Source organism: Bos grunniens, chromosome 11, assembly GCF_055505025.1.
Source record: "Bos grunniens cultivar Pamir isolate PY7600 chromosome 11, Bosgru_T2T1.0, whole genome shotgun sequence".
Classification (NCBI taxonomy): Eukaryota; Metazoa; Chordata; class Mammalia; order Artiodactyla; family Bovidae; genus Bos; species Bos grunniens.
The window spans coordinates 35564487-35584005 of NC_141175.1; the positions used below are offsets into that span (position 1 = coordinate 35564487).

Genomic DNA, 19519 nt, shown 5'->3' on the forward strand with positions numbered 1-19519 from the left:
CACCTGCCTTCTTGACAGTCCACCCCCAACACATACACACCACCCCAGTGGTTGGTGCTGGTTGGTCTTCAGTGTTCTCCCTGCCCTCAGCCCTCAAGCCTTCCTCTCTAACCTTGATAGCCATAAGGAACTTGTTCCAGTTCTTCTTGTTAGCTGCCTTCCCTGGCCGCTTAAATTCAATTTTGTTCCTCAGAATGGGGTATCCTGGGGGTTGGAGGGAGAGAAAAAGATGAATTGGAGTGTGAGAGGGATTGAGAGGGAATAACAAAGAGCAAGTGAGGGGCAGAAAGTAGGATGTTCTTGTCTTCTGCATCCTTTACTGAATCACAGTAAAACAGTATCTTGATCCTGCTATTTTCCCCTCCTTTCCACCCAGCACAGAATATGGTGCTCTAGGGTTCTGTACCTGTAATGAGGCAGGGCAGGGCCCGAACCCCAGTGCTGGCCGCCACCAGGGAAGCCTCGTAGGCCCCACGCTCATCCCGAGGTAGAACCTGCTCCAGCCGCTGGTCCATTGAGACTGTGAGAACCCAGTCTCGAACCTCTTCTCGCTGAGCCTCCTGGGAAGAACAGAGCAGCTTCACGCAGGGCAGGGCAAGTGGAGGGTGGTAAGGAAGGGGTTTGCTAAGCTGTCGTCCCATGTACCATCTTTCACCCACGAATGAAACTCCTTGCACTGGCGGCCAATTGCAGCCTTAGCTTTTTCCTCTGCTTCTAGTTTCACTGAAGGGATAGTGAGGGCTGGGGCCCCTCCAAAGACATCGCTGTCTGATGCCATCAGAGTGTTGGGAGGACCATCCTTAAGAGTGTCCTCCCTTCCAGTGCAGTCATGCTCGAGAGGCCTCCTGTTTCTGTGCCCTTACCGGGACGTGCTGCTTGGCTGGGAGTGGCACCTCAAAGGGAATGTCTGTGTCCTGAAAGTCAGAGTGGTCAAGGGCATCCAGGGTCCCTTCTTCAATTGCCTGTGGCAGAGCGGGCAGCCATGAGATGGGCACAGCTTGTGACAGGCCAAACCTTGCAACTTCTGGGCACAACTGCCCTACTCACATCAGTCAGATCCAAAAAGCGGTTGAGGAAGATGAAGGCCATGTTCTCCCAGCCAACTGCCTGTAACAGAGAAATGTCAGTAGGAGTGAGCAGCTGGCCTTGGCTGTTGTTTTTCCAGGATGCAGGGGGGAGAATCCAGGAAGATGGAGGAAAATGATATCCTCCACCACATCAGCCCACACTCAGCTCTGCTCTAACTTGAGCAGCTGGGACAGTCTACCTTCCAACTTTTCTTCCTTCTCTCCTCGGCCCCACCCTTGGTTGGCCCCGTTGCTCACCTTGGCAGCAGTGCCTGCTTCATAGAAGGCCTTATCTGCAGGTAGTAGTTGGGTGTGACGCAAGAGTGAAACAGAAAGCCTGGCAGCTACAGTTTCCTGTGAATTAAAGCATTATGATTCTGGCCCTATAGTGACTGAACTACCAGACTAATGATCTTATAACTAAAGCAGCCATAGAACCAGAAGATCAACGATCAATATTAAATTGCTCTGAGTCATGGTCTGAGCTTTTTTCATCTGCACAAGAGAACTAGGCCTAGGTTATTTCCTCCCACCTCTAGAATTCCATCATCCAACTACAGTAACTCAATATAGTATCATGAATAAGCTAAAAGTATCTTTTATAAGAGGTCAATGTAGAAATCATGGAATTAGAATGTTTGAGCATAAGGAGGCTGGAGCTGTGTGGGCACAGAGCCCTAAGAAGGTCAAAGGGATGCAGAAAGGAAACCATCTCAGCAAGGGCTAAAGATTTCTTTAAATGGAAAAGAGACTAGGGGAGAAGTGGGCCAAGCTTGAGACTGTCCTGAACTTGCATTCATTCAGGTTCACGCATGTGAAGCTCAGTGCCCCTCCCTGCTCCATCTCACCAGCTCTTTGACGCTCTGGGCTGCAGAGCGGGTGGCGTAGTAGTGAGCAATCAACAGCATGGTCTCGAACTCCTCGTGGGCTGGAGAGTTGGCCTCACTGGACTTCACCAGGTTTTCACACTAGAGTGGGAAGAGCACACAGCCTGGGTCGGGGGTCAGAGGAGTGCCAGGGAGGGCCAGAGTGGTCAATGGATGGCTGCCCAGAGGAAGGCAGAGCTCTAGGGTGAGTCTGGGTGTGAAGGGAGAGACGAGGGCAGGGCCAGGTGGCCCGAGCAGCCCTCCAGCTCTGCTGCCCGCCTGGCTGCCTCACCAGGTTGAAGAGGACGTCCCGGAGGTCAGCCCAGCTGTGATAGGCCTCAGCACTGTTGGTCCCAGGAGAGCTCACCATGTCAGTGAAGATCCTTTTGTAGATGTTGAAGTTCTGGAGGCGGAGAGGGTAGGGGAGCTGAGCGAGAGGAATACAACTACGAGAGAAAAGGGGAGTGGGGCCAAAGAAGAAAACTGGGCTGGAAATGGCATGTGGAGGAGCTGTGGGACGCTGCTGGAGAAAGTGCTGTGTTTCAGGGAAGAGAAAGAAGGAGGGTAAGAAAACACCCATCTCTTCCTAACTGGTGCTCTGTGGGTGTGGGCAGATGTGTGACTGTGAATGCACAGTCACAGTGTTAACGGCGTAACACCCGGAGAGCTGTGCTGCTCAGACAGGAGAGGGGTGTTCACACTCTGGAGGAAGTTAGTCAGGCCCTCAAGGTGTGTGCAGGGCTCAGCTCTGAAAGACTGTTTCCTGTGTTAGCCTTCAGAGGGTAAATCCTCCAGAGAGGCTGTACAGTTCAGAAGAGCCTGGGCGGAGTCTCTGGGCACAATGCTCTCTAACGAAGGAATTCTTTGAGAAGACAGATCCTGAGTGGTGTGAGCAGCTGTCGAGGAGAAGGTAAGAATTTCTTTGGGGAAACATTCACTCTGAGGAGCAGGCTGGTACCTGTGGGTTAGCAGGGGCTCCATGCTGCACGTACAGGGCCAGTGCCTGGGCACAGCCACCCTCCCGGATCAGGTGAGTTGCATACAATGCCACGTATTTGTGCAGAATCTTGTAGTTCTGTTTGAGGGGTGCAGGAAAAGCAGGGGGAGGTTGGGGTCAGACCAGGCTGTGAGGGTGGGGTCCTGACTTGAGGCCATGGATTTGTTTAGGAGGCGAAGGGCATGTGCATGCCATGCTCTGACCTGATGTCAGAGCGTGAAGACTGAGCTCTCTGATGCTGATTAGGGATCTTTGGGGTTTGGCCTTTGGAGGAAGAGAGAGAGAGACTCTCCAGGACAGGTTGGGAGTCAGAGGAAATACCCAGAGGGGCTGGCGTGGGAGGAAGGGACGAGTACCTGCTTGGTGGCTGTTTCAATGCACTTGTCCCACTGGCCCTGCTCCACATAGAGGTCCAAAGCAGCCACCACGTCCACACCCACTAGCTACGGACCAGTTAAAAAGACAGTTACATGAGGGAAGAAGAGGGAAAGTCTCTGAGCCTCCCTGTGCTCGCCTCCTGCTGCCTCTGCCAGTCTCACCGAGTCCACTTTGCCCTGGCTCTTGAGGAACTCTTTATAACACTGGTCCACATAGTCTTCATACCTGTGAAGGCATGCAGAAAGCTCGCACATCAAAGCCCCAGAAGCACACCCTTCCCATGAGAACTTCCTCCCAGTCTTTACAAAAGGAAGTAAAATAATTTCTAGTGAGAAGGGGTCATGAGCTTACCGGGGATCTAGCTCCTTAGCTACACGCTTGGCCTTGTTCCATTCCTCACCCTCAATGAAAGCATCGATCGCTTCCTTGACGAGGTCCAGGTTCAGATAGAGCTCTGCAGCCTACACAGGGGAAAATCTGAGACTGGAGATGTCTCTCTCCCCTCCTTCCCGCCTCTCCTGGGAACTCTGGGGAAACAGAAATGCATGCCGAGCCTGCCAGGAGACCCCCCTCCCGAATTCACACGGCTTCTACCCATCTCTGTAGAATCTTTCTGTTCAGTCCCAGTGCCCTACTTACTGCGCTGTGCTTTCCAATTCCAATCAGCTGGGGTCCCACAGCCCGAACTACTTCCAGACTACGTGGGGGAGGCAGAAACTTGATGGAGAGTTCAGCTGCCTGAGGGTTGAGCAGAAGATGGAAGTGGGCAGAGAGACAAATACTGCCCGGGGGTCCTCGACCTGCTCTATTTTTACCTCCAGATGCCAACTTTCTTGCCTTCTCCCTCACTTTCCACCCTCTGGGGCAAATTCTGCCTCATGGTCCATCAGAGCTTTTACATGACCATCAGAGGACCTATCTGTTCCTTTCAGCTCTTCCTCTTTCAGACACTCACTGCTGCCTGAGAGCACTGCATTTGGTTCTGTCACCTTTCACAAACTGGTTTCTCAAGGTCTTTGTCACAAACAGAACCCTGGTGGCATGGTGTAGAGAAAAAACCCCTAAAGCAGGAGCCCAGGACATTCTGCAACTATTTGTGTTGGGCATTTCTTTCTTTTTTTTTTTTTTTTTAATTTTTTGCCCCCGCCGCCGCTCTCGGGGCCGAGGCCGCGCGAACTCCCGGGCTGGGGAGGGGTGGTGCGCGGCGGGGAGGCGAGCCGTGCGGGGGAGGCGGGGGCGCCCGCGGCGGCAGCCTGTGTTGGGCATTTCTGAGTTTCAGTTTCTTCACCCATCAGAGTGATGGTTGGTCTAGATTCATACTGTCCAGAACAGCAGCCACGAGTCACATGTGGCTAGTCCTGAGATGTGCTGTAACCTCACATATTTCAAAGACTTAGTATGAAAAAAGGAATGTAGACTACCTTGATAGATTTTTATATTGATTTTGTGTTGAAATATTGATAATAGTTTTGGTATAATAGGTTAAGCAGAATATAATTATTTTCACCTTTTTCTTTACACTTATTTCAGTGTGGCTACTAGAAAATTTTAAGACTACATATATGACTTAGACCTTTGTGACCTGCATTGTATTTCTACTGGATGGTGTTGGTTTAGATGACTTTGGAGACCCCTTTCAACCATAAAACTCAGTAATTCTACAAATCCAAGTGTTCCACGAGCTCACTCTGTTTATGCTGTGATGCTGACATCCTCACCAGATTTTAACTTCCACAGAGTCTACTTCAGCTATAGTCTATGTGAATCCTCCTGGTCTTTCCCCACCTGTTCTTGCCTTTCTTCTTTACCTGCCAAACCCTTCAAGGCTTATAGTGCTCCCATCCAGAAAGCCCACCTAAAGAAGGTATAGTCATGCACAAACCTGGGTAAATAATGCCCTAGAGTAAGGTACAGCAGATGCTTCAGTTCAGTTCAGTCGCTCAGTCATGTCCGACTCTTTGCGACCTCATGGACTGCAGCATGCCAGGCTTCCCTGTTCTTCACCAACTCCCGGAGCTTGTTCAAACTCATGTACATCGAGTCACTGATGCCATCCAACCATCTCATCCTCTGTCATCCCCTTCTCCTCCCGCCTTCAATCTTTACCAGCATCAGGATCTTTTCAAGTAAGTCAGTTCTTTACATCTGGTGGCCAAAGTATTGGAGTTTGAGCTTCAGCATCAGTCCTTCCAATGAATATTCACGACTGATTTCCTTTAGGATTGACTGCTTGGATCTCCTTGCAGTCCAAGGGACTCTCAAGAGTCTTCTCCAACACCACAGTTCAAAAGCATCAAAGAAAGTTCAAAAGCTTTCTTTATAGTCCAACTCTCACATCCATACATGACTACTAGAAAAACCATAGCTTTGACTAGATGGGCCTTTGTTGGCAAAGTAATGTCTCTGCTTTTTAATATGCTGTCTAGGTTGGTCATAGCTTTTCTTCCAAGGAGCAAGCATCTTTTAATTTCATGGCTGCAGTGATTTTGGAGCCCCCCAAAATAAAGTCTGTCACTGTTTCCATTGTTTCCCCATCTATTTGCCATGATGTGATGGGACGGGATCCCATGATCTTAGTTTTCTGAATGTTGAGTGTTAGCCAGCTTTTTCACTCTCTTCTTTCACTTTCATCAAGAGGCTGTTTAGTTCTTCTTTGCTTTCTGCCATAAGGGTGGTGTCATCTGTATATCTGAGGTTATTGATATTTCTGCCAGCAATCTTGATTCCAGCTTGCATATGCTTAATACCTGATAAAACTTGCTAAACTCTCAAAACCAACCTCAGTCCTTTCTACTTCCTTCCCTTCCAACTTCAAGGGACTATTCAACGACAAGGCATCACAAACTTTTGGGAAATTCTGCAGGGGCATCTGCACAACATTTTCAGGGACTGATCAGTCTCACCCCTTCATAACTTCTAATACCCTATTTCTCTGCATCTGAGGCACATCATTAAAATATACATGTATTCCCATTACAAAGATCCTAAGAATCCATCTTAGAATTGATGAAACATACTAGCTTGGCTTAATCTGCCAGAGGCTTTTTTTCAGGAGTTGCTGAGTGGAGGAGGGGCCTCTGCTTTTCTCACAGCCTCCATCTGGCCCAGTTTCAGGGTCTGGATTTGCCCTTCCAACTCTGGCCCTAGGCCTACTCTTCCCTCACAAGGCCTTCCTGACCCCTCCAGGCCACAGAGATCTCGCAACCAACTGAGCCATGTGTTAGTCTACCTTCCCCCAATGTCTGTCTCTCCGGGTTCTGTTTTATATCCCTTTTTATAGCCTTCATAGATTCTGGTCTAGTATCCATCAGGCACTCAGTAGACACCTGCTACCTGACTGAAAACAAAGACACGGGAGGAAAACGCTGAATGACTGAGAAGGAATGCTGGGTGTGAATGGAGGCGGGGAGCAGAGCCCGACGGGTGTGGCACCTCACCTTCAGCCAGCACTTCTCCACCAGGCTGCTGCTTCCTGCGTCCCGCACTTTGAGGTAGCAGTCGACTGCACGGCTGTACTCTCCAGCCTGTTCCCACTGTCGAGCCTGTTCCACCAGACCCTCCATGCCCCTGTGTGGACGAGAGCCCTTGTGACCAGGACAGGGAAGGGGCAGTGTGGCTGAGCCTGTGTGCACCTTCTGACCCACCCTCAGTCCTGCCAACATTTCCTGGTCCCCTGGCTTCATACCTGGCCCCATTCTTTCCTGGAGCCCTGGCTTCATACCTGGCCCCTTTCTTGGTAGCTTCCCGTTCATACTCTTCCTGCAGTGCCTCCAGCTGGCCGGGCACGTAGTCCTTGCAAATCCGCAGGGCATCGCTCCATAGTCCGGCCTCCTGCTCAGATTTCCAGGTATCAGGATGGCATGACAGCTTCCCACTGCACACAGGCCCACCACTATAGCCCACTGGTCCCTGGGTCCTTGGACCTCTTTTCCTCCTTCCCTCTGCTCCTCCCCCTTCCCCAGGGTTAACCTTCTCAAACACAGGGTTCAGTGTAGTGTGCTATGGGCTCTCCTACCTCTCACCCTTCCTCATGGGATTCCTCCCCTGAATCTGCTGCCCCACCTTATAGTAATTGAGGGCCAGGCCTGGTCTCTGGGCCCGAAGCAGCAGCCCTTCTGCTTTCTGGAAGTCCTTCTCCTCCAAGGCCCCCCGAGCCTGCCCCACGAGCACCTCGGCGACACTATCAGGGTCATGGGCCTCGGCCACACGCTGAGCTGCCTCCCAGTCCTGGTTATGGACAAACCTGTTTCCAGATGAGGACAGAGAGGAGGCCGAGTATAGGACTGAGGCCTCAATGATGAGAGGCAAACAACCATGTCACTGAGGGGGGATAAGAGTTATTGGTACTAGGTTTAGATGAAGGTGAAAATGACAACGAGAGGCCCTGGGGCTGAGTCTGGGAGGACAGGATTAGGGAATTTGTGGGGTAACTCACATGAGGACTGCTTCCTTGGGTTTACCGGCCTTGATAAATTCAGCTTCAGCCTCTTCAAATTTTCCCTGGAGGGAGAGGGAAACAGCCATACACGATGAGGACGAGACTGGCACCCCAGGCAGCCGTGAGACAGGAGATCTGAATGCCTAGCAGGAGTGGACCAGGGCATGGGAAGGAGGGCTCTGTGGTCAGAGTCAAAAGCAATGGGGAAGAACCACATCCATACCTCATCCTCCAGGTACATAGCGTATCGGAGATGGATCTCAGGGGTTTTGTGCTTGAGGGCCAGCCGGGAGAGTTCAAAAGCAAATTCAAAGGAGCTGAAATGGGAGGTCCAAACAAGGTTTGTCTACACTATACTTCCTTTTATAAGAGAAGAGAAACGGAGGGCACAGATTGAGGGGAAGAAAAGGGGCAGATTTTTAAAAATCAACAAAATGATAAGAGAAGCACAGAGAGTGCAATACCAACAGGCAGGAAGGACCCCTGGTGCTTCCACCACCTCCCACAGAGCCACATCTGCACTAGCAGGAAAACAATCTTCCGGAAACAAGTAAAACCACCCATAGCAATTTGACTCATTGCAGGATTCCTACTGGTGTTCTTAAAATTTGCTTAAGAAAACCTCGCTTTTGGGCAGAAGTCTTGAATAGATGTTTGCCAAAAGAGGATATACAGATTGCTAACATGAAAACATGAAAAGATGCTTAACAGCAATAATCATCAGAGAAATGCAAGTCAAAACCACAATGAGATAACAACTCACATCTGTCAGAATGGCTATCATCAAAAAAGATCTACAAATAACAAATGCTGGTGAGGATATGGAGAGAAGGGAACCCTTATGAAATGTTGGTGGGAATATAATTTGGTGTAGCCACTATGGAAAACAGTATGGAGGTTCCTCAAAAAACTGAAAAACAGAACTACCATAAGATCCAACAATTATACTCCTGGGTATATAGCTGAAGAAAACAAAAACACTACAGATACAGGAACCCCAATGTTCATAGTAGCATTATTTGCAATAGCCAAGATATGGAAGCAACCAAGTGTCCATCAACAGATAAATTAATAAAGAAGATGTCACACACACACACACACATGAATATTCAGTTCACTTCAGTTCAGTTCAGTCGCTCAGTCGTGTCCGACTCTTTGTCATAAAAAATGAAAATTTGCCATTTCCAACAACATGGATGGACCAGGAAGATATTATGCTTAGTAAAATAAATCAGACAAAGACAAATGCTATAGGTTATTACTTATATATGAAATCTAAAAAATGAAACAAACAAATGAAAATAACAAAACAGGAACAGACTCACCGATATAGAGAACAAACCAGTAGTTACCAGTGGGGAGAGGAAAAGGGGGAAGGGTAAGACGGATAAGGAGATTAAGAGGTACAAACTACTCGGTATAAATAAACTATAAGGATACATTACACAGCACAGGGAACACAGCCAATGTTTTATAATAACCTTAAATGGAGTATAATCTATACAAAATACTGAATCACCACGTGGGACACCTGAAACAAATATTGTAAATCAACTACACTTCAAAAAATTAATAATTTAACTTAATTAAAAAAAAGAAAAGCTCATTTTGCATTTAATGGAATCACATTTCCATTGTGTGTGTATTGCTTAGTTGCTCAATCATGTCCAGCTCTTTCTGACCCTATAGACTGTGGCCCACCAGGCTCCTCTATCCATGGGATTCTCCAGGCAAGAATACTAGAGTAGGTTGCCATTTCCTTCTCCAGGGGAATCTTCCCAACTCAGGGATCAAAACCAAGTCTCCTGTATTGCAGGTAGATTCTTTACCATCTGAGCCACTGGAGAGACCTACACTTTACTCACATCACACATTACTCAGCAGTAAATTACAGGCTTAGAGCATTTTAGCTTTAAAAATTGTTCTCTTTCCTCCTTTCTCCTTAGAACAGCCAAAGATTAAACACCCTTCTAAGCCCCCAGGGGAACAGGAGCAGAATTACTAATTCATTCTTGCCTCTCTATCAAGCTCTTCCAAGGATCTCTCCTTACCACATTTCTTCACTCTTGCTTCAGCCTCTAGAAATGCTTTTAAGTTATACATCAATTTTCTTTCTCTATATAGAGGCTGTCTGGAATGGGGCCCCCAGAGAGAAGGCTTGGGGCCTCACCAGTTGTCAGCAGCATGGTCAATAGCAGCTTCCAGGAGTCCCAGCTTGTTGAGCAGTCTCACGGCAGCCTCTCCTCCTAGGCTTTTCGCCCACAGATAGGCCACGTGTTTGTGGGCATTAGCTCCTCCATGAGCCTTGGCCACCTGAAAAGCAAAGCCCCTTGGCAACCCTCCAACACAGGGGTACATGGCTGCTCCCTTGTCATCTCTGACTTGACCTCAGCTTGGAAAAAGATCAGGTACCTCTCCAGAGCAGTAGGAAGAGGGCTAAATTTCAGCTCTATTAACCTGATTAGGGTCCAAGGATGGATTTCAGGTCGTTCACAAACCATTAAAATTGTATGTGAAATTTTGTGTGTAGGTATGGACTTTTTTCAAAGACACCCACGACCAGTTTAAAATTAGACAGTTACTTGAGCGTGGGAAAGCAGGTTGGAAGGACCCTGTACATCCTTACCCAGTAAGGTGAAGACCTCCTTACCCGGTAAGCCTCTTCCCAAAGCCCATTGGACCGGTACATGTTCACTGTCGCCTTCCACTCCTGGGCCTCAAGGTAGTGATACTCAGCCTCCTGGAGTCGGCCCTCGGCCTCCAGCTCCTGGGGAGGGAGAGGCAAGTCAGGATGGGGAGAAGGGCAGATGGAGCCTCTTTGGGGGAGAAATGGGCAGCAGCAGGAGAAGGGCTCACCTTGCCCAGATGCAGGTGTGTGTCGCTGAGGAGGTCTGGGTGGTGCTTCCCTACTAAGCGGATCATATCATCATACAACTTGTGCTTTTTGAACATGGTGATGGCAAGATCAGGCTCTTCCACGGTCACATATAGCCTGGGGACAGGAGAAACACCTGTGGCCTCCTAGACCCAGATTCCTGCTGTGAGAGTCGTTCCTAAGGGATTCTGTCCCTGTCTTCTGGGCAGAGGGCATATATCTGCAGACCTCAGCCCTCAAGCCCCATATCCCGCTACACCTCTCCTGGGGCCACGGCTCACCTTTCAGCCTCTCGGTACTTGCCCTGCTTCTCCATCTCCTGAGCCTGAGTGATGTACAGCACCGAGACATCTTCTGGTCTCATGCACTTCATGGCCAGCTGTGCAGACACAGAGGGTCAGGGCAGCCTCAGGCACTAATTCCCAAGGGAAGCAGAGGGCAACACAGAGTAGACAGGGAAGTGGGGTTTCTTCAAGGAAGCCTGTTTTCACAGGAACTCTGAACTTTCCCAATAAGCACAGGAGTTTGGTTATTGCCACTCTCCTACTCAGCTCAGGGATCCCAAGTCCATAAGGAGCAGAGTAAGAACTACATTCTGCTAAGGCAGGAGGGTCAGAGATGCCCTGTGCTGGGTGGGGGCACCCGATCCCACTAACTTACTCCTATTGCACCCACTGGGCTCTGGGAGCATGAACGAGAACAGTTACCAGTGTAACTAGAGCTCCAGCAGAGGTATTTCAGATTCCCAGCTCCCAAGGCCATCTGCTCTCTTCAGAATTGCAGGTTTGGGAACTAGAGCCTCTCACGATCCTTGCCTTTCCTTTTGGCTAGGCATCAGTTACCCAGACCGTACTCTGGTACTCTTCCTTGGCTTGCAGGGAGCCCAGTGAAGTGGGGAGATTAGCGACTAGGGGAAGGGACAACACAGCCATGAAGGTAGCATTCTCTTCTCATGAATGTCACCATTGCCCACCTTGTGGGCTTGCTCCCAGCGGCCAGCCTGGGTGTACATGTCTATGGCGTCTTTCGTCCGGTCTCCCTTAGTGTAGAGCTCTTCCGCAATCTGCAGGTGAGACAGGGAGAGGCACAAGGTCAGAGTGACAGAGTGAAAGCAGCCTGGAGGAGGAAAGAACAAACCTCAGCTGGGAGGGAGCAGAGCCTGGAACTCCATTAGCGTACAGTCACAGAGAAGACAAGGTGACTGTAGGTGTCTCAGGCTTTCTTCTGTTTCGATAAAAGACCAGCCCCAAACAGTATGAGGACAATACAGTGGGAGTTTAAGATTACTTTGCTAACAAAGGTCTGTCTAGTCAAAGCTATGGTTTTTCCAGTAGTCATGTATGGATGTGAGAGTTGGAATATAAAGAAAGCTTTTGAACTTTCTTTGATGCTTTTGAACTGTGGTGTTGGAGAAGACTCTTGAGAGTCCCTTGGACTGCAAGGAGATCCAAGCAGTCAATCCTAAAAGAAATCAGTCGTGAATATTCATTGGAAGGACTGATGCTGAAGCTCAAACTCCAATACTTTGGCCACCTGATGCAAAGAACTGACTCACTGGAAAAGACCCTGATACTGGGAAAGATTGAAGGCAGGAGGAGAAGGAGATGAGATGGTTGGATGGCATTACCAACTTAATGGACATGAGTTTGAGTAAACTCCAGGAGTTGGTGATTGTCAGGGAGGCCCGGTGTGCTGCAGTCCGTGGGGTTGCAAAGAGTTGGACACGACTGAGTGGCTGAACTGAACTTAAGATGGCCTCATGTTTTTGCAGTCCATGATGATTCTATACTGTAAATATGTTGGTGATACTTTTTTTTTTAATTTAAAAAAATTTTATTGAGGTATAGTTAATTTACAATGTTGTGTTAACTTCCGCTTCAGTTTTATATATATATATACACACACACACACATATATATATATTCTTTTCCACTATGGTTTATTACAGGATATTGAATACAGTTCCTTGTGCTATACAATAGGACCTTGTTTATCCATCCTATATATAATAGTTTGCATCTGCTAATGTTGAAGTTATTCTTGAAGCATCTCTCATGCTAGAAACCTGCTTTATATGTCTGGGAGAGGGTTCTGTGTCATGTCAGAATGAAACGGTGGTGTGTTTCATTTAGGGTGGTGACACTGTTGGGCCCCAGTAAGAAGGATCTAGTGAGGTGGTCCTTCTGGGCTCTCTCCTCATCCTCCTGTACTATACTGCTTCATGCTGCAGAAAGGGGCTGTCCCTCACCTCATACTCCTGCAGCGATGCATAGTGTTGGGCCACACGAGGATAGTATTTGGACGCAGTGTTCCGGTCCTGCAGATCTAATATATAAATTGCCTTCTTCCACTGGCGGGCACCCAGGGCAGCCTCAATTGCTTTAATGGAGCACCTGGCATAGTTGGAAAAGGGATAAATGTATATGAGGAAAGAGGAAAATGGATGGAGGTAGAGATACCTCAAGCATACACCAACCCACATTTGGGGATTTCCCTTGTTTTAGTGAGGCCTTGGTGCCCTTGCTGTCCCATCACCTCTCACCTCACGTCCAAATGCCCTCTGCACCCCTGGACCACCACACCTGGCTTCGATGTAATGATTAATGGCCGCATCAAGCTGCTTCTGCTGCACCAAGTGGTCCCCCCACGCCTCCTCTAGTCTCACCACTTCCACTGGGAATGCCAACCGAGCCAGCTCCACCGCTGCCGGAGACAGAGAGGGCATTCAGTGCAGGCTTCGGGTACCATGAGGCAGAGAAGTGAGGCGTGGAGTACAAGAGAGAAGTGGAGGGATGGGGGATCCCTGAAGCCAGGTGTCAGGGGACTGTTAAGGCAGGAGTCTGCAATACTGTGGACTGGCCAGTACCTTTCATGAATGCGCTGCCTTTACAGTAGCACTCCAGAGCCCGCTGTGGATTTCGAATCTTCTCAAAGAGATCACCTGCCTGTTAACACATCCCATGTTACTTCAAAGACACCCCTACTACACAAAAATCAACTGTCAGTCCCCAGCGTGGAGGATTCAGCCAGCACTCAGGGAGGGCTGTGCACTCCAAGACACCACTGCGTAGGAGAGGGCACTGAGCCCTGGGGGCTACGGGATGGGAACTGGAAGCCAGGGTACCCGTTCATACAGCTCGCCCTTAATCAGGGCAGCAGTGATGTGCTCCACCAGCTCCGTGTTGGCCAGCAGTTCCTCTCGGTTCAGCACCAGCCGAGCAGCCTTGGCGGGGAGCCCAGCTTTGAGGTAGAGGCTGATGGCTGCTAGCCCATCCCCTTGGCTCTCCTGAAGCTCGCCTGCCCGCTCCTCTTGCTGTGTGTCCATCAGCCACTGGTAGTAACCCCGGCGCAGCTTCTCTAGGGCCGGGTGCCCCTGACATGCAGCAGAAGAGAACCAGGAGTCACGCCCCTCCTTCCTGCCCCGCTGCTTCCCATCATGTCCAATCCCACTGTAACAGCCGAAATCCTCCCAGTCACCAGCGGCCCAACTCCCCGCACTATGAGGTCCAGCCCCAACACTGTTCCAGCTCCTGCAGCCTCCTTGACAAGAAGGGGTTTCTGATACTGGTGGGCCCTAGTTCTGAACAACTGTGGGGAAGACAGAACCGGTACCTTGGCCTCAGCCACAGCGATACATTCATCCCAGCGGTGTAGCTCCTGGTACATGTCCATGGCCTCCTCAACGGCGTTCTAGGGGAGGCCGGGCAGAGGGAGGAGGGACACCAGGAAGACACGAGGATCAGAAATTAGCAAGCGCTCCTCAGCCTGGCTGAGACGCCAGTCTGTGTGGGTTGAAAGCTTCATCCTTAGTATGAAACTAAAAGAAGCATAAGCTTCAGGGCACCTTATTTGCACAGGCTCCTTCCAAAGCAACTTTTCTTAAAGAAGGCTTCTCAAACTGAATAAGCATTGGGCCTCACAAAATTGGGATCTATCTCCATGCACAAGAATTGTGGAGAACAAAGGGAGATGGTAGACTTTCTATGAAGTAAAGAAGTGATTGTCAGAACGAACCCAGAGGAGGAAATTATGGAGCAGTGAAATTCACTGTATAAACCTTTTTAAAGTTTCTCTCCAGGCCTCTGATAGCCCAGCTGACCAGTGCTCATTCTTCCTCTGAGTTTGCTTCACTTTTTTCCTCTCTGATTCCCTCTTCCATCCAGCTCCTCTGCTCCTATTACCTGTTCTAAGAAGATCATTTCCGCCAGCTTGTAGTTCTTCTCCAGCATGGCTAGTCGTGCTCGGACCTGATAAAAATCTGTTCCTTCTCCACCCTGTGGGAAAAAAGAAGGTTCTGGTTATTCTGTTGGTGCCCACGAACAATTCTGTCTGTGTAAGTGGAGACAGGAAGGTCAGACAGATGTGGAGGCTAAAGGCTTAGGAAGCTGAAAAACTTGGGGCTTAGAGGCTTGAGGTTGGCAAACAACTCCAAAATGGCCTGACTTGAAGGTGGTGATGGGGAGGGCAGGGTAGAGGAAATTAGCCATGGCTGGAAAGCTAAGAGTCGTGGGTCTGAGTGCCAAGAGAAATCTCAGCTCAAAAAAGTGAACGAATCAGGAGAATACTTACATATTCCCGAGACACTTGATCTGCAATCTCATTGGTTTCATGGAGGAACCGAGCTTTTGCAACATGTCCCAGAGCAGAAAAGCACCTAAAGTATGGAAGCAATAACAATAACAATATTATTATAGAATCATAATTAATTCATTGGTTTAGCAGATATACGATGAGCATCGTTATATGCCAGGCACTTGTTCTTGCCACTGGGGACACAAAAACAAAGATGAGGGCCTGGCTCTCAGGGAACTTACTTTCTAGTGGAAACAGATAATTAGCAAACAAATAAACAAAGATTAATTGAAATAATGGAAAATGAAACTGAGGGGACTATTTAAGTTGGTTGTCAGAGAAGGCCTGTTCCAGGAGCTGTCATCTGAGCTGAGACCTGAATCCAAGAAAGAGCCCATCATGGCAAGATGGAGGAAAATTACTCCAGGCAGAGGGAGAAGCTAGTATAAAGGGCCCAAGGCAGGAGTGAGCTTGGTGTGCTCAAAGGGACAAAGGATGCCTGTGTGGCTGGAGACTAATGGGCAAGTACCTGATATGAGAAGGAAGCAGGGTCAAAGCTTGTGGGGCCTTAGGAGTTTGTGTTTTATACAAAGCACAAGCAAGAAAATGATCTAACTTATGTTTTTAAAAAATTCCCATAGCTGCTATGGTTCTAAGGATTGTAGGGGTCTAAGTAGCAGTTTCTAATTAATTAAGAGACTAATTAAGAGGTTTTTGCACCACTGTATGCAGGAGATGGTGGTGGTCTGTTCTAGGGTGGAGACAGTAGGGTTGAACAACTAAGAGATTTGGGGTACGTTATAAAGACCCTGGCTTATTGTCCCTATGACTTGAAGTGAGTCTAGCTGTGGGGGGATGGGATAAAAGGGACCAAGGATGAATCTTTGCCAAAGCCACACAGCTGACGTTTAATGAGCATTTCTGGTCTGTGCCCTTTGCACAGATCCTTTCATTGAGTCTCCCCTATCACTGCCACTCTGCCACTCTTCTTTACCATACTGCAAGGTGAATACTGTTATTATCCTCATTTCATAGAGAAAATGGAGAAGCCAAGGCTTGAGAAGGTTAAGTTAATCTCTCTAAAGTTACATAGTTGGTAAATGGAATCAAGATTTGAAACAGGAGAGTCTGGAGTCCCATGTTTTTCCTGTAAATTACACTCCTATAGCATTATTGGAATATACACGTCAACACATAGATTGTAGGGTAGGAGCGTTAAACACTTGGAAGCAGCACCTAGTTACAAGGTGGGGGAGTGAAAACAATAAAAGACATACTCTTATAGGAAGTCAGATAAAAACAAATATCATACAACATCGCTTATATTTGGAATCTAGAAAATGGTAGAGATGAACTTATTTGCAAAGCAGAAATAGTCTCAGTTGCAGAGAACAAACTTATGGTTGCCAAAGGAAGAAGAGGGGATGGGATGAAGTGGGAGATTGGGATTGACATATATACACTACAAATGTATCTAATCAAACAGATAACTAATGAGAGCCCACTGTACAGCACAGGGAACTCTACTCCGTGTTCTGTGGTGACCTATATGGGGAGGAAATCTATAAAAAGGGGATATATGTATATGTGTATGAATGCCTGATTCACTTTGTTGTTCAGCAAGAAATTAACACAACACTGTAAAGCAACTATAGACCAATAAAAATTTTAAAAAATAAATAAAAGCCATACTCTCATACTCTAGGATGGGAGGATGTTTGGAATAACTGCACTGTGGAAGGGTTCCATGACATCTGTTGGCATGGGAAGGCAAGAGGTGCCCCAACCCTGGGGAGGAGCAGCCCACAGGGAAGACACTGTGCGGCCATCTCTCCCTCCGAGCTGCCTGGCACCTGGGTTCCACAGCCCGGCTCACCTCTCAGCAATGTGTAGCTGCTTTGCTTCCAGTGACAGCTTACTCAAGGTTTTCCACATTGCTTCTGTTTCTGGGGTCATTTCCAGAGTTTCCAAGAAGGCTGTGGCCCTGCAGAGGGAAGGAAGCAAAGCACAAGGAATGAGTCCAAGGTCAGGAAGACACTAAGGAATATTGGTGATGGGGCAGCAAGAGGATGGGGGAGGCAATTATTTGCCCTTTTTGTCTAATCTCCCAGGACCACCAGGTCCTTTTCAGACATGGCTGGTTTTGCTGTCTACCTCAGGCAGGTCCTCAGACCCAGACTTCCCCACCACCGTGCTGGTTATCAGCCTCATGTCTCACCGGGTGTAGTTGCCGTCATCAATGGCTGTTCCAAACTCAATAAGGCCCTCATCCAGGGTGTAGGCAACTGTAGTCACACCTTCAGTCACCATCACCTCCGTCTTTCCCCCACCTCGCTCCAGACCTACAACATCACCCTGTAAAAATTCAATCCCCCCACCCCACCAGAATTCCAGGTGAATGTTGACACAGGCTCAACTGCAGAAAAGACCCACCCTCATCCAACCCTACTGCTCACACTCTGAGGGAATGACAATACTCTGTTTTTCTGACACTTCCCTCAAGCATATAAAAATTCCCCATCTGTGGGGTTAAAGTACATCCTTGGGTTAAAGTACACCATAGCTATGATAGCACTAGTGGCTAGGGATAAGTTGACAAAGTGTGGCATCCACTTCTGCTGCCAGCAGTACCATGACTTGGTATTCATTTAGCTGGAGAACCTTGGTAAAGGTTCTCCAGCTAAAATTCAACTTGAACTTGGAACATCCTTTTTAATGTATTGCTGAGTTCAACTGAAGAAATCACTAGGAAAGCTTCCTGCTCCCTCTCCCACCCTTCCCTTCCACAAAAAGAAAGAAAGGTCAGTAAGTTAAAACCAAAAGAAAAAAAAAAGAGAGCAGGAAAAAAATGTAAGGTGAGTAGATGGGAAAACTATAGTTACCCTAAGGCAAACACAGTATTAGGAGAGTAAACTTTGGGTCCTTCAGCAGAATGGGGAGGTCAAATCTGAGGATTTCTCATTAAACGTGGATCCTCTATTCAGTAAAGGAAACCAAAGGAGTATATAGATCATTAACATGCCTGATTCCTGCATAAGCAAATACAGATCATCCCTGGAGGAAAGCACGTCCAACTAAGGCCCTCAGGATTCCAAAAGATGACATTCAATGTAACATGAGCTCACAATTAAAAACTAGCAAAATACCACTTAACAAACCACTAGCAGGGAGTAAACAATAACTACAGACAAGTTTCAGACCTCCAGAGATCTGGGATATAAAAAATAACAGGAAAAAAGACAGTTATGGAATATAAAATAATTATGTGTGAAACATTAGAGACCCAAAAGATGAAATATTAAGACAGGAACAAGAGACTATCAAAAAATAGTCAGGCAGGTTGGAGAAAGAACCAAGTAAAGCCTTTAATTTTTGAAGTGGAAAAACAATACAATAGATGGTTTAAATAGTAGATTAGACAATGATGAAAGTGAACCGATGAACTGAAAGATGTATTTTAAGAAATTATCCAGAATGGGAGGCGAGTTTGGGGGAGAATGGATACTTATATATGTATGGCTTTGCTATACACCTGAAACAATCACAACATTGTTCATCCAATATAAATCCAATATGAAGTAAAAAGTTTTTTTAAAAAAGAAATTATCCAGAATTTACCATGGAGCTAAAAAAAATTTAGCATGAAAAGGCACAGAAGACAGGACAAGAAATCTAACATATGCCTAATTAGAGTTTTGATGGAGAGACTAGAGAATATGAGAGAAGAAGCAATGTTTAAATAGGTTATGGTTGAGAAATTTCCAAGACTGATGGAAATATACTTACAAATATAGGAAGCACAATATACACCAAGCAAGATAAATAAAAAGAAGTTTATATCCAGACATATTGTAGTGAAATTTCAACACATCCAAAAAAAAAAAAAGAGATTAAAAAAGAAAGATTTTTAAAGCAACCAGAGAGAAAAGACAGACCACCTATATAGAAGGGGCTATTTAGTAAACCTGCCAGAACAAAAGAGGTCAATCAATGGGAAAACATTTGTAAAAGGCTAAGAAAAATTAACTGTCAATCTAGAATTGGGTAGTGAGCCCAAGTATCTTTCAATAGCAAAGCTCTAAGTAAAAATAGTTTCAGATAATCAAAACCTGAGCATTTTATCATCAAAAGACTTTAAAGAATCTTCTAAATGTTACACTTCAAGAAGAGGAAGAAAAATAACTCCCGAGGGAAGATCAGCAGGTTAAAGGGAAAGGTGAATGGGGAAACTGGCACTATGATGGTAAGTCTAACCAAATTCTGTCTGTGTAAAACAGTAATGTCTAGCTTTGCGGATGACAGAAAGGAACAGAATACTAGACAACA

The 19519-nt window shown here is 47.3% G+C and overlaps 1 protein-coding gene across 3 annotated transcripts in view; it reads right to left on the bottom strand.

Moving 5' to 3' along the window:
* IFT172 (intraflagellar transport 172) overlaps positions 1-19519 on the bottom strand; it is a 37659-nt gene that overhangs the window by 244 nt on the left and 17896 nt on the right. The window contains exons 17-47 of one of the 3 annotated variants that reach the window (XR_015136572.1): positions 17412-17548; positions 17070-17177; positions 15191-15275; positions 14803-14895; positions 14234-14311; positions 13746-13994; positions 13488-13566; positions 13204-13324; positions 12870-13014; positions 11595-11684; positions 10903-11000; positions 10603-10738; positions 10397-10513; positions 9917-10059; positions 7970-8063; positions 7744-7808; positions 7371-7551; positions 7030-7139; positions 6746-6875; positions 3948-4046; positions 3660-3835; positions 3470-3533; positions 3287-3373; positions 2892-3008; positions 2226-2336; positions 1916-2035; positions 1326-1421; positions 1048-1107; positions 864-962; positions 407-560; positions 113-204 (exon numbers count right to left, since the gene is read on the bottom strand). Coding sequence is in view for 2 of the 3 variants with exons in the window: in XM_086326022.1 (XP_086182148.1) it covers positions 113-204; positions 407-560; positions 864-962; positions 1048-1107; positions 1326-1421; positions 1916-2035; positions 2226-2336; positions 2892-3008; positions 3287-3373; positions 3470-3533; positions 3660-3769; positions 3948-4046; positions 6746-6875; positions 7030-7139; positions 7371-7551; positions 7744-7808; positions 7970-8063; positions 9917-10059; positions 10397-10513; positions 10603-10738; positions 10903-11000; positions 11595-11684; positions 12870-13014; positions 13204-13324; positions 13488-13566; positions 13746-13994; positions 14234-14311; positions 14803-14895; positions 15191-15275; positions 17070-17177; positions 17412-17548 (3468 nt within the window). In the remaining variant the exon portion in view is untranslated. The remainder of the gene's footprint in view (positions 1-112; positions 205-406; positions 561-863; positions 963-1047; positions 1108-1325; positions 1422-1915; positions 2036-2225; positions 2337-2891; positions 3009-3286; positions 3374-3469; positions 3534-3659; positions 3836-3947; positions 4047-6745; positions 6876-7029; positions 7140-7370; positions 7552-7743; positions 7809-7969; positions 8064-9916; positions 10060-10396; positions 10514-10602; positions 10739-10902; positions 11001-11594; positions 11685-12869; positions 13015-13203; positions 13325-13487; positions 13567-13745; positions 13995-14233; positions 14312-14802; positions 14896-15190; positions 15276-17069; positions 17178-17411; positions 17549-19519) is intronic. The other 2 variants (XM_086326022.1, XM_086326024.1) reach the window with 2 other exon arrangements.